This window comes from Cygnus atratus, chromosome 2, assembly GCF_013377495.2.
Source record: "Cygnus atratus isolate AKBS03 ecotype Queensland, Australia chromosome 2, CAtr_DNAZoo_HiC_assembly, whole genome shotgun sequence".
Classification (NCBI taxonomy): domain Eukaryota; kingdom Metazoa; phylum Chordata; class Aves; order Anseriformes; family Anatidae; genus Cygnus; species Cygnus atratus.
In genome coordinates this window covers 15,684,983-15,698,006 of record NC_066363.1, presented here as the reverse complement: position 1 = coordinate 15,698,006, position 13,024 = coordinate 15,684,983, and the positions used below count along the sequence as shown (strand labels likewise).

General features: G+C 38.0%; 1 protein-coding gene across 8 annotated transcripts in view; it reads right to left on the bottom strand.

The window, feature by feature from the left end:
- Positions 1-2,513: 2,513 nt before the first annotated feature.
- Positions 2,514-13,024, bottom strand: part of ARHGAP12 (Rho GTPase activating protein 12) — an 81,395-nt gene continuing 70,884 nt past the window's right edge. For all 8 annotated transcript variants that reach the window (XM_050708916.1, XM_035545367.2, XM_035545370.2 and 5 more), the window contains 6 exons: positions 12,081-12,200; positions 9,108-9,206; positions 6,991-7,068; positions 5,797-5,931; positions 5,429-5,531; positions 2,514-4,986 (listed from right to left, as the gene is read on the bottom strand). In XM_050708916.1, coding sequence (XP_050564873.1) covers positions 4,812-4,986; positions 5,429-5,531; positions 5,797-5,931; positions 6,991-7,068; positions 9,108-9,206; positions 12,081-12,200 — 710 coding nt within the window. In that variant the 3' untranslated portion in view covers positions 2,514-4,811. The remainder of the gene's footprint in view (positions 4,987-5,428; positions 5,532-5,796; positions 5,932-6,990; positions 7,069-9,107; positions 9,207-12,080; positions 12,201-13,024) is intronic.

The window sequence follows — 13,024 nt, the reverse complement described above, 5'->3', positions numbered from 1 at the left end:
GCCCAGCCCCAGGCAGGTGTTGCACAGGCAGGGAAGGCAATGGCCTGAGGCACAGGGATGTGACAGGCAGCAGAAAGAGCTGGGGGTGCACGTAGGAAGAGGAGAGATGTCCGGGATTACCACTTCGGTAAAGGAAAGGAGAGCAAGCAGGATGGGCAAGGCAGCTTTCACAGCTTGAGACCAAACCCCAGGCTGCAGCACGTGGTGAGCTAGAGAAATGAGATGTGTCAGTGGTTAACATTATCTTCCACTGCCTGATGTAAAAAATGAAAGCTTTTAATTACAGATTTTTTTTTTAAGAAGACAGCTGTTTCCTTTACACTATCAATTAAACTTCTGACTGAGCAGATTTGTACTATACATAAAAATCTAAAATGGATTTGAAGAAAGTTTAGCTCAGGACTTTATTCTTCTTTCTGCATACTCCCACGTTTCAGCTTTATGTGTTGTTTTTTTTTTCTTCTGGTTTGCTAAGACTGTACATCCAGGGCTACCTGTGCCGTTCACGACCTGGTGCCACAAGGTTCAGACACCTGGCTGGTATGGGCAGTGCCACTGGAGCAATGCAACAACTTTTATTTCTGCGTTGCACAGATTCTGGCTGTGCACCCATGATTACACTGCAGGAACAGAGTTCTTGACTCCCATTACCAGACAGGTGTTTGTACCAAGTGAACCCAGACTGCAGCTCACCCCTGACAAGCAGACACAGAAGCTGCTCTGGAAAAGTCTGAAGAAAGGTGGGCACTGCTGTTCTGCAATGTCACTTGAACTCCACCTATTTAGAGAGACACTTACCCTTATAAAACATAGCCACGTCTTCATCTGTATTGCATGCAGGGGAAAAAAGGGGGAAAAAAAAAAAGGAAAAAAAAGGAAAGAAACACCCCTGCTCCTAGCAGTCTGGCTTTCTCCCAAGTCTCTGGCTTGTATTCCTGCAGATTTTCTAAGCTACTGTTTCTTTGCTCTCCTGGTTGTCCATCACACCTGCTTTGTCCGGTTGCCTTCGCTCTTTTGCATGTACTTATTCCCACACCAAGGATCTGCTCTCCCCTTCCCTGGTGAATGACGTTTTAGTGCAATAAGCTGCAAGATTAAATACACCCAGTGCTATCCCTAATTGTTCTCATTTGCAGCTCTGAGCGTGCTGAATGCAACGTAGATTTCTTCGTTTGAAAGTAGTAGCTAAGTACCTTTAACAAACCCAACTGCATTTGGGGAAGTCCTAGGAAAGTCTAATATTAGAGCTGCCATTTAATTCTTGATGAAATAAAAAGGACCAAGAGGCCAAGTTCCCTCTGCGTGTCTTTCATGTTGGTCTGTTACACAGTGTGATCTTGTTTTACAAGTGCTCTGTTTACAAGAATGCTACGAAAAAAAAATGTTCATTTAAGTCCCACAATCGCACAGGGCTACTTTTGTAAAGGTCTGATCCAGTCCTACCAGCTGCTTGCCCGCAAAACTTTGCAATTGTGGAGGCTAATTAAGATTCCTCAGAGGCGCTCTCCTCTCCTTGGCAGTTACAGAGCGCCTCATTAGACATGCTGTACCTCCCCCCGCACCCGAGCAGAATGCCCCACTGTGCCTGCTTTACGGCATGGCTGATGAATTAACCGATTGATTCTGAAAATATCATTACTTTGGGGCTAAATAAAGCTGTTCCCTTTAAGGGGAAAACGTCAGTGCTCCACGTAAGAATAAACTGATGCTACAGTACCTACGAACTCCCTTCTCTCCCACGCTGCAAGAGTCGAGGATTTCCTTGCTAGAATACAAAAGGTTCAATAAAAAGGGGATTCATCCTGGCTCTCAAGTGAGGGTGGTGAGGAAAGTTTGGTTCTAGGCAGTAAGCACAACCTAGCAGCTTGCACTGAGGAGGCTTACCTACATGCACCACCTCTGACTTAAAATTAGTTTCAGTTCAACACGAAATGAGTGTATTTGCCTGCTCTGTATCCACTTCTCTAGCTTTAAAGAGAAGAAAATCTTAACTGGTATAGATCAAGCAAGTCTGAGTCTCGCTTGGTGGTAATGTTACATGGCTGATCTGCAGAAGCACACAGCTCTATTACTGGAACAAAATTTGAAGTGGCACCAATGCATGGTACCATTGAGCAATTACGACTGCAAGGGTTTGTACTGTCTTAAAATTGGATTCTAGTCTAAAATCCAATCTGGTTCATCTATTCCTCAGTTCAGGCTTAAAATTTGTTCCTTCTAATGCAAACAGCTTTCCCTCCCTGTGTTTGCGCAAAGATCTGTTCTTGATTTTTAAAAGAAAGCTAACTGTAGGAACAAGACAACAAGGCATTTCAAGTAGGGAAGAAACACCATGTGCCGACGTACACAATTTCAGGTTAGTCAAGACCAGCAGCTTGGACAGCCTCCTCTTTCTGAACAGTTTGAGTGTTTAGCTGCACCTCTTTTGATTAAAAAAAATACATTCACTTCCCCAAACTAAAAGTGAGAAAATTAAAACTTACAACAATTTCACTGCACAAAACCGTACTATATATTGTAATAACAAAATGCTTTATTTTCTGGGAATACAAGGAAAAGTGTAATGCCATCCTCATTACCAAATGGTTCTAAAAAGGAATTCTTTCTTTGAATACAGAAACACTCATACAGAAAAGGCGACCTGTAGATAAGCTATCTCCCTTAGCAACAGGAATTCTTCATTTTACAGCTGAAGTTGGGATTTGAATAATCTACAACAACATATTTCAACTCTGTTTATATTTTCTAGTAGATGGGGGCACATCTGCCACTCAGCACCGTTCTTGTTTGAAAGCCTAACAGGAGGCTGAAAACACAACACAGATGTAGCTATCACAATTCTCACCCACCTTGCTTTGCAACAAACCACAAGACTTCACCATTACCACAACAAGACAGTGAGAAAGCCACAAGGTAACTTGTCTTCTCTTTTATCTATGAAGACTTCTCATCCAAGCCTTATGCTCATGAAATTCTTGTACCAGTCATCTGATTACACCTCACTACTTCACCACATATCCCCTTAGCTGCAATCTGGAACTTTTTTGTGAAAAGCATACAACAGATCAAAAAGTGAAACGAAATTATTTCCCAATGTATCTGCTTTTTTACAATAGGTTTGGAGCCGAGATGTTTTAAAGACCACAAATTTATATCCATAAATTACTTCTGCCCTCTCTGAATTTTATGTTAGAGTTTAACTTGTTAAAGAGAGGGACTGGAAGATTCCTAAACTTGTCAGGGTATAAAGTAACCTTTCATCTTTCAATCCAGCATGACAACTCTTTGCTGCAATTAGTGTCCATGCTAAGCAGTACAATACACCAGTCTTACTGTTTAAATGGGGTTCATGTTGTCTCAAGCGGGAATGGCAAACTCCAAAATAACTAATGGTTTTCTTTATTCAGGTTAGACATAACAAATATGTCAGATACAGCAGTTAGTCTAGAAAAATACATTTAAAAAAATCTTCAGCAGACCATGCTCCCTGTAACAAAATCTTTCAAAACCGATTTTACAAATTATTCTACATTAATGTAAAAAGAAATCCTTAAATTTAGCATCATGGATTCCATCAAACATCTATCAAAACATGAGTTTCACTATTTGCAGATGTTAGAATTCATAATACATTTCTTTCTAATGTATCCTGTACATATTAAATAACCTAAAAGGCTCTTCTTGTAGTGCATTAACAGTTTAGCAAGCACACTCAGTATTTTTCCAGTACCATTTGCATTACAGGTATTTGCCCGCAAATGTAATTAACATCTAAAAGTGCACACAGTTAGGTCCCCCCTCCCTCCCCATAACCTGTTTCACTGCTGAAACCCAGACATCAACTGGAAACATTATGCTACTGCAGCTAATCTACCCATGATTAGAAATGTGTGACTAGAACGTTCTTCTTAAACTATACAAGAACTCAATTATATACAAGAGTCAAAAGGACAGCCTGTATTTACATCAAGAAACTTCCACTACCACAGCATTATACCAAGAACTCAGTACAGTGTTACAGTCAGTATTTACTTAGGATTTAGCTGTAAATCAGTATAACACAAAACCTAGCTCAGAAAACGCCCTGAAAAAAATGAACATATGTATTAAATATGACTTCTGTTATGCCACAGGACAAATATCCATAGCTGGATACTGGTACAAGTTCAGTGTTTGAAATAGTGTGCTGTTCTATAAAGCAACTAAGAAGTTCCAGAATGGTTGCTGGGGAGGGGGGGAGAAAAAAGGAAAAAGGACAGCAGATGTCATGTAAGAAATTAGACTAGAATAACTAAACCAAACTGTTAGCACAAGTTTAAGACAGTCACTGCATGCAGAAACTTCATGGAAAAAGCATCAGACAGATCTGTATCGCTTGCAATACACAAGCCTAAAGTGTAACTTCACTGATTTTTTTTCATATCAGTTGGTACAACTTTTCCATATCGAGTGGGAATAGTTTAAGATTAAATTCCAGATTATCCAGTTTGAGATCACTAGCTTTACTCTTCAAGAAATCCAGTGTATGAACCTATATTGCAATTCTCAAATGCTAGTTAAAAAACAAAAAAGGCAAACTAATTTTTTCAATTCACTTTTTATGCTGATTTTTTTCAAAGAAATCCAAAGTGTTGACTTTAATTTGCATTAAAGTGGTAAAACATTTCTCCTGTTTCTCCCCTCTCCCAAAAGTGCAAAAATCAAGTTGTTGCTTGGTCCACAAAAATAATACATCATATACAGAGAGATTTTCCTTCTGATGGAATACTGCTGCCAACCCATCACTTCCAGTTTCTACTCCGAGAAAAATGTCAGCGTCCAAAGATGGCATTCAATTCCAGCAGAATTAATTCTACAATCTGGTTCTGGTATACTGTGTGGACTGCTATGTTACCAGTCTCTTTCTCTGGTTTTAATAAGGTTGGACCAAAAACTATTGCTACACTTTGATAGGTCATTCGGTTCTTTTCTCCATTCTCTACAACTCTGGAAAGGAAAAATACACACACACAAAAAATACATCAGTATTAAGAGTGATGGGATGACAGGAAAAAAGAAACAGTCCAAAGCAAATGACTATTCTTAATTACAAGCCTGGTAGTTAAATATTATGACATACACCTGCTGTGACTTCCTTCTCCACAGAAAAGTTTTACTTTGAAATATTATTCTTGAAATCCTCACAAGTTCCCTAACTTATGTTAGAGAAATCAGCTGTTAGCCCTCATGGATTTTGCAGTAAATATCACAGTTATGACGCATACTGTCTAAAGTCCACTGGTGCTCTGCAAGTTTGTATAGCACAGACCCATATACTGCGTTTATCAAGTCCAATATTTACAAGAAAAACACAGTGGAAAGTGTCACCTACTATTTTTGATTTGATTATTTAGCTTTAAGGGAGGGTCAGTATTCTTCCTAAACTTACCTCTTCAGGTGTCTAAAGAGTACTTGCATAGTGTCCTGATTTGGTTTTGGCAACTGTTTAATTAAATCTTTAACAGCATGGACACGCTGTCTTGGTTCTTGCTCTGCAGAACGAAGAAACAAAACCTCAGTATTTCTGTTTAAAACTTTACCATAAAATTTAAGAGACTGGGACTAAAAGCTTGTTTTTCAGGGCTAATATTAGAGAACATACTGCCACCTCCTGGCCAGCCTGTATATTACTGGCCGGCAACTGCAGGTGACCCTTACAGACATTCAGAATCAAAACGTTCTTTTTACTAAGATAACTGAATTGCGCATATTGAGCAGAAGTTACATAAAAAGCACACGCATGTTTTCCAGACTTACTAATAGCATTGACGAAGTCATTGAAGTGATTATAAGTGAAGAGTGGTTCCGGCAATTCTCTGAAAAACATCTTTAGAGCTCCTGTGATGACATGTATATCTTCCCATTTACTGTCATTCAAGTCGAGTTTCTCATCTGAGACACAAAAATAAACAATGTTAATAATTTAACTATGTCTTTTTAATATATAACTTAGCCTTCTTTCCCATAGTATTGTTGTTAAGGCAGTGAAGATTGTATTCCCCTTCAGCCTTTTCTCTGCTTTGTACAGAGCAGCAGCAGTGTAAAACCTTTTGTATTTATAGGTGGCTAGGAGAATACTTCTCAGAACAAGCACGGTGTGAGATATCCATATGGCTGCATTCTAATAACAACAATGCATGCTCTCTTACAAGGGCTAAAACACTGTCAAAAAATCTAGTGCTTGGGAGATCTGCAGCAATTTAGAGGCCCCAAACTGCTCAGAAAGGAACCAACAACAGAAATCTCAACAGTAATTCCACCTCAGCCTGGAAACAGGGTCTTTTCTGCAGCCGAACTGTGTAGGGCGATACATGCCACTCACTCCCTTACCAAGGACACTTTCCCTTTCCACAGGAGAATATGAACTCCAATATAATACAAAATTTACTCCTAGAACCTGTTAATCAGGAAACGAGTGGTCAGATAGTAGATGGGCTACTGTTCTTTTACCAGCTGCGAGCCTCCTTGATTCCCACTGAACAAAACACTAAGGTATAGACACATGGAGTTTTACAAGAGAGTACAGTCAACAACAGCTAGCAATCCCCACACTAAAAGGGCATAGCAAATCTTGCTAAAAAGCAAGCTTAATGCTAGTGGAAACATAATACGCTTACTTACTGTTTTCTCATAAGGTATGCAGTTATTTTTTAAAAATCTTTTTGCCCCCTTGAATTCTAATACCACCTTTCTTTATAATTATGTTCTAGCAATACCTCTGTGCTCCATGCAAGAACAAACCTCCAGGATGTTAGTTTTGTTGTTTGTCTTTTTAAATGATCTATATGTCTACTACACACTAACTTCTGCTATTTTGAAGTAATTTTACTTTGAGGACGACAATTATGAAAGATGGTAATTATACATTGAATCTTTTTTTCCCCTGAGCTTTCTATGAACTTCAAATAATCTAAAATCTATGTAATTGCAATATAGTTCAAGGAAACTTACCATGATTGACTGCAAATCTTAGTTTCTGTATCACTGCAAGATTACCACTAACTCGGTATAAGCCGTCAACGTCTAGTCCTAAAACAAAGGGATAAATCCATTTTGATACCTTACATACATAATGATTCTGGAATTATTAGACTCCTTGCTTATAGGTCTAGCCTGCAAAACTAAAAACAAAAGCAACCCACCTATCTTGTAATAATGACCACCTGTTCAACAAAATGAAGTCATCATCAAAAAATGAAGTTAAACTAGCTTTTTTGATGGGCAGGGCACATAGGAGATGATTTAGTTTTCAGACACAAGTTTGGTAACATCAGGCTCAGAAGTAATCTCTAAGCTTCCCTACCCAGTAGAACAGTAGTAAATGAGGCAACAGCTCCAAGTTTTCCCAATGAGACTAGGGATCTCGAATGGTTTCCATGGGTGGGCAGGGTATATGCAGAGTCCAACATGCAAGAACCAATTATTTTGTGGATGTTCAATTTTTTAATGTGTGGTGGTTAAGAAAAATCAAATCAAGTCATGCACAGAGCATCTCAAAGTTGTCAAGTGACCAGCTTTGCAAGGAGGAGGATGACATGCATGCACACTCACTATTCAACAGCCTTCAAAAGTAGACAGGTAGCCCCTGCCTTTACAGCACTGAACATTCAACCAGGCAAAGAAGAAAACTGTCCCTGTGGTTGCTACTGCAATTATTCAGAAGTGATTGATTAGCAGGTAAAGAATTTAATTGAAATGCCACTTGAATGCAGCATGTGAGTCAGTGCCACAGAGGGTGAGTGTTGCCAGAATACCTTCAGTCCCTGTAGCTCCTCAAGGAGTAGTCTGATGCAATACAGCACAGTTACCAGCACCATCTGACATATCCCTTTTCCCCATAATCCACTAGTCACTCCTTTACAGAAAGAACTGATTTGAAGTGTGTTGGCAGTAGCAAGAAGAGTTGAGGAAGTGGGGAAAAAAACTGTTCATTTCTGTCAGCTTCCCCTCGGGTATTTAAAAAGGGAAAAAACTTCACCACTATCTTCACTGCAGTCCTGTCTTTAAAATACAAAAAATTAAAAACAGAACAAAGCAAAATAACCCCTTTCTCTCAAACTGCAGACCACAAATGGCAGTAAGCAGTTATCTTTTCCCTCCCAGGCCATACGATGAGAAAGAGAACTATGGGTTGCAACAAAATCCTAAATGAAGTTCCCATGGAAGATACCTTAAAATTCACTTGTAGTATTCCCCTGTAAACACTTACCCTGATTCTCAAGAGAACGTTCTCAAATTAACAGACTGGTATATCTGAGTGATAGTTATGGCAAATCCACTCTCAGGTGATATGGCAATGGCAATAGCAAGAAACAAGCAAGGAAACGAACCCAGACTACAGCCAAATCAGATGTCACAACCAACATATTTCCAACAGAAAAAAGTGAAGATGTCCTTTACATCAGGCAACCCAGAATGCCACATACAGCTTTCAAACATACCATTTTCCCAGCTATTAGGTAGGAGAGACTTATTTTCAATGAAAGCAAACAAAAACTGAGTCAATATGTGGACACTGATAATTTCCAGAACAGAGTAAAACTTCACATAGCAAATCCGTGCAAGAGGCTGAAGGAGATCAAAATAATAGATTCCTCTTCTGGCAGTCAAAGCTTATACAGAGCAAGAACACCACTTTTTTCTATAAGTTTGTTTCAAGGAAGTGTTAATATAAGTGACTTTGTAAACATGCTTAAACCTTTCAGAAACTAATGGTTGCATTCAGACAGTCTCTCTTCACCTGGAAGAAAATTTTGATGAGATGAGATCTTCTATTACTTCTTGTAATCGCTCCTCTTTTAGACCCCTACTGTTAGGAGGCTGCCTTTTCCTTATCTTGAAATATACTAAATAGATCAATTCCTCAGATGCAAGACTTACTTTCTTCTCCCCAAATTGTACTCCACCTACCCACCCACGCAATCTTGAAAACTCGCTGCTAACTACAGATACAGGTTTCAGATTATTTTCCCTAAGTAATCTACAGCATTTTACGGATTAAAATGTTCAAAATTAGACAGTGTGATGAGCAACAGAGATTTGGAAACAAACAAAAAAATTCACCATACCATGTTCCTCAACATGCTCAATACACAGCTTCACGAACTTTGGCACCGTGCTGTTTTCTCTTTGACACAAGCTGGTGAGATTGGAACCAAACACTTGATCTGGAACCAAGTAAAGAGACTGATTTACAGTGGAACAGGATTCAAGTGACAGAACTAGTTCAGGTTAAAACAAACCTCTACAAAGAGCAAAGGCTACTGGATACAATTGTCGCAGTATTAGAGTGAAAAGGGGAAAAGTTTTGAAAAGCGTTTCCAACAGCTACCAGTGGGAAAAAGTGTCAGCAGTAACCCAAGCATAAGTAGGGAACTTTTAGTACTGAAATAATTTTAATCCATCAGAAGAACACTTATAAGAGTCATAGTCATTGCTGTAATGGGAAATGTAACATTCAAATGTCCTGTTGTACTTCATTCCTGTTCCAAGTTCAAAATACATTTACCGTAATCTTTGCTAAACAATCTGAACAGAGATATGGAACTGCAACCAAAATCAATGCTTTTGTGGATTTTTTGGGGGAAAAAAGTAAAAAGTCGTCCTCCATTGCACTTACTGTTTAACCCTGTATTACACATTCATTGACAGAGAAAGGCTTTAATGTAGGAGTTAAAGACTAAGTTCTGACATGGATTTGTAAATGATGAACCTTTATATTGCAGAACTCTAAGTGTGACTATGTATATGCAACCTGGCCACAAGGATGGGATTTGAATAAAGGTATTTAATCGGCAAAGTCCATATTTTTGGACATCATTTTGAGTCTTGTCCTCAAAATTATAGAAAAGCCAGGTGTAGTGTTTTCTATCCAACTGGAGTGAAAATGAAAGTCAGCTTGGGCAGAGAACATGTTCTTGTAATGTCTTAGTAAATGTCATCAACATGTTAACTCCTCTTGTTCAGATTGCATGTTAGCATTGAAATCTTTCCCAGACCCACTTCTATGGTTTTATCAACCATGACCAAATAATTGGTGACCTCCCAGGTTCAGATGCATGAGACTGAAACAAGGTCTTGAAATAGAGAGGCAAAGCTCACACTCTTAAAGGAAAGAAAGTTTTATTTTACCTTTTAAACATGGCATGTAAGTGACCATCTTTGCAATATCTGGTACATTTTACTTCAGAGCTTATGCAAGAGAGGGACTGCTCTTGCATTTGCATCATGCATATCATCTAACCCACTTTTCATGTTTAGAAATTTAGGCAGATTCACTAGCAACACCTGCATCTGACAAGCACTTTGGGAAATCCAAACAGCACACCAAACCAACCATACAGCATGAAAATTGGCATATAATGATATTAGCAGTAGGCATATAAGGTCAGTGACCCAAAACACCTCATTCCTGCTGCTGCTACTCATGCAGCCAGCTGTATAAGCAGAATCAGTAGCAAAGGGTTGAGAAAGCCCACACAGTAGAAAGCCAGGATAGCAAGCAGCTGTAGCAGGTAGAACAATGCAGGTTAGGTAGCAGGAGAAAATACTAGTATGTAACAAAAGGATTTGCTACAACTGCTTCTGACTTTAATAATTCCCACATGTACCAGAATTGTATTTATTCCTCCCATCTTAAAAGTAGCTTTTGTAATTTTGTTTTTCCATGTACCAAAGCTTTACCACAGTTACTTTTGTGCTTAATGCATGCTGTTTCAAGCCCGTTTTCCAAAATTTTTCATTTTTCAACTCGCATTACATTTGCCAAGTCATCATTTACTAAGCTTATTCTGTAGCAGCCACAAAAGTACACTAGGCCTTTAAATAGACCTCTGTATTTTTCACTCATACAGTAAACATAAAACTGTACAGTGCAGATCCAACTTCATAAGTTTACATCATGCTTTTAAATAAAAACAAACTCTTCTTTCCTTAATATCTTTATTAAAAATCCAATCATCAGCATGCATGCGTACAAATTGAACTTGACTTAGCATTCACTGTTGCTAATGTCAGAAGTGATATCATGAAGAATTCACATGAATTCTAAGCTGTAAAGCAGAGCAGAACCAAGTCTGGGAATAATGCCTTCTTATCCCAAACAAAAATTTCATAATTTACGGTTAAGTTATATTTGCAGATACACAAATATATCAAATGCCACATGCAACAGAAGCACACCTGTTAAAGTATGCAGTTAGGCAAATCATAGTCGGATTTGGGCTATTTGCCTACCCATACGCTATTTTGACCCTAGTAGAGCACCACCTACAAGTCCTGCTAAAGCATACAAACAAGCAAAGGAAGTTTTACAGTAAGTACCAGAAATTAACAAGAAGAAATTTACACAAACACATTAACTTTGACCTGTGCAAATACTGTTCTCTTTCAGAGTTTCCACATGTGTAACAGATGAAAGCATAATATATTAAATTATCAATTCTTTCATAAATTGCATTTAAGAATGTGTGTTATCAAACATTTGTTTGTAAAAAAATGTATACATTCAAAGAAAAAAGTTAGGGAAAAAGGGTATTAGAGCTAAGATTCCTTTAGCCTCATTTTTTTTTTCCTAAATATCTCATTTCTTATGAGATGGCACAAGATTGTCTGGTTCCATTTAGGCTAAGAACACCCTTGTGAAACATATGAGCACATGCACGTGCTCAACTTTCCTTTCCCTTGTATAAAGGAATGATTATCTGGCTATCCCAAATTTTCAGCTCAGAATTGCAGACCAAATGGACTCTCTAGTTCAGAAACACTAGAAGTCCATATAGGTCCCTGGGCTCTCATCTTCCACTTCAGTTTTGCCAGTAAGGAGAATTGAAGAGGACATCCTTCATGAAGTTTAGCAGCTAACACCATTGCTCAGAAGAATGACAAACACACACCAGTTCCACTATACATACAAGACTTTTGTTAAGCCAGCTATATACACGTGTTTTACTCTAAAACTAGACAATTTAAACCCCATTTTACACCTGAACTATGAAATTCAGTTTTTCAAATTATCTCCTTTGTCAAAAAAGTTCATTTACCCTTAATGTAGCCTTTTTCACGGACAGCTTGTAATGTAGGTCGTCGTGTAAGAAACTTCTTTAGCTTCGTTTTGGTCTTCTTCTGATCTGTGGAATCTACATTGCTAGGTATTTTCATTGCTGGAAACAGAAACACACTTTGCATTAATATCCACAAAACCAACACTGAATTTCTCTGTCAAGGGATCAATATGAAAAAAATCTCAAAAACACATGAATATAAAAAAAACTATTCAAATTTGCATTGCATCCGCATTTTCATTTTTTTTGAACTCCTTGTACATAGCATCCACTTTTCAAACTGCCAAGACACTAACCTTTCACATAAAACTTCTAAAACCAAGTGCCATCTGTGAAATTAACTAAATGGTAATTTACATGCATATAAACTAAACATGGAATTTAAATTGTATAGCTATATTTCAAAACCAGCCCTGCCACTCATTAAGTATTTTAAATGAAAGAAATACTTTCTTGTAAATTACATAAAGCCCAGAAGTAAAATATTGAAAATAGTCTGCCTAATGTATTTCTCTGCACAGAAAGAAACTTCTCTGAAGGTGTGATTAAAACTGCTTAGTTTCTGTAAGTAAGCCAAAATAACATCACTAACAACTTAGTGAAATTGAAATTTAAGTGAAAATATTTACAGATGCTGTACCACAAATAAAATGAGTAAAACTACCCAAATCAGTTTTGAACAGGTAACAGGACAAAAAGATTCTTTATCAAAACCATTTATAAGAGTCAGAGAAAACATCTGATTACCTCTGTACATTTGACAACACCTTGAAAATAATCCATTTCACTACTGCCTGTTCTCTCCTACTTTTTAAGTATGATTAGGAAAACATGAATAAAAGTTAGTAATTGTCACCAAGGTGGAGAAGGAACTATATCAAAGCATGTTTACAAATCAGGGTAGTTTCATTCTTAAATGTCCT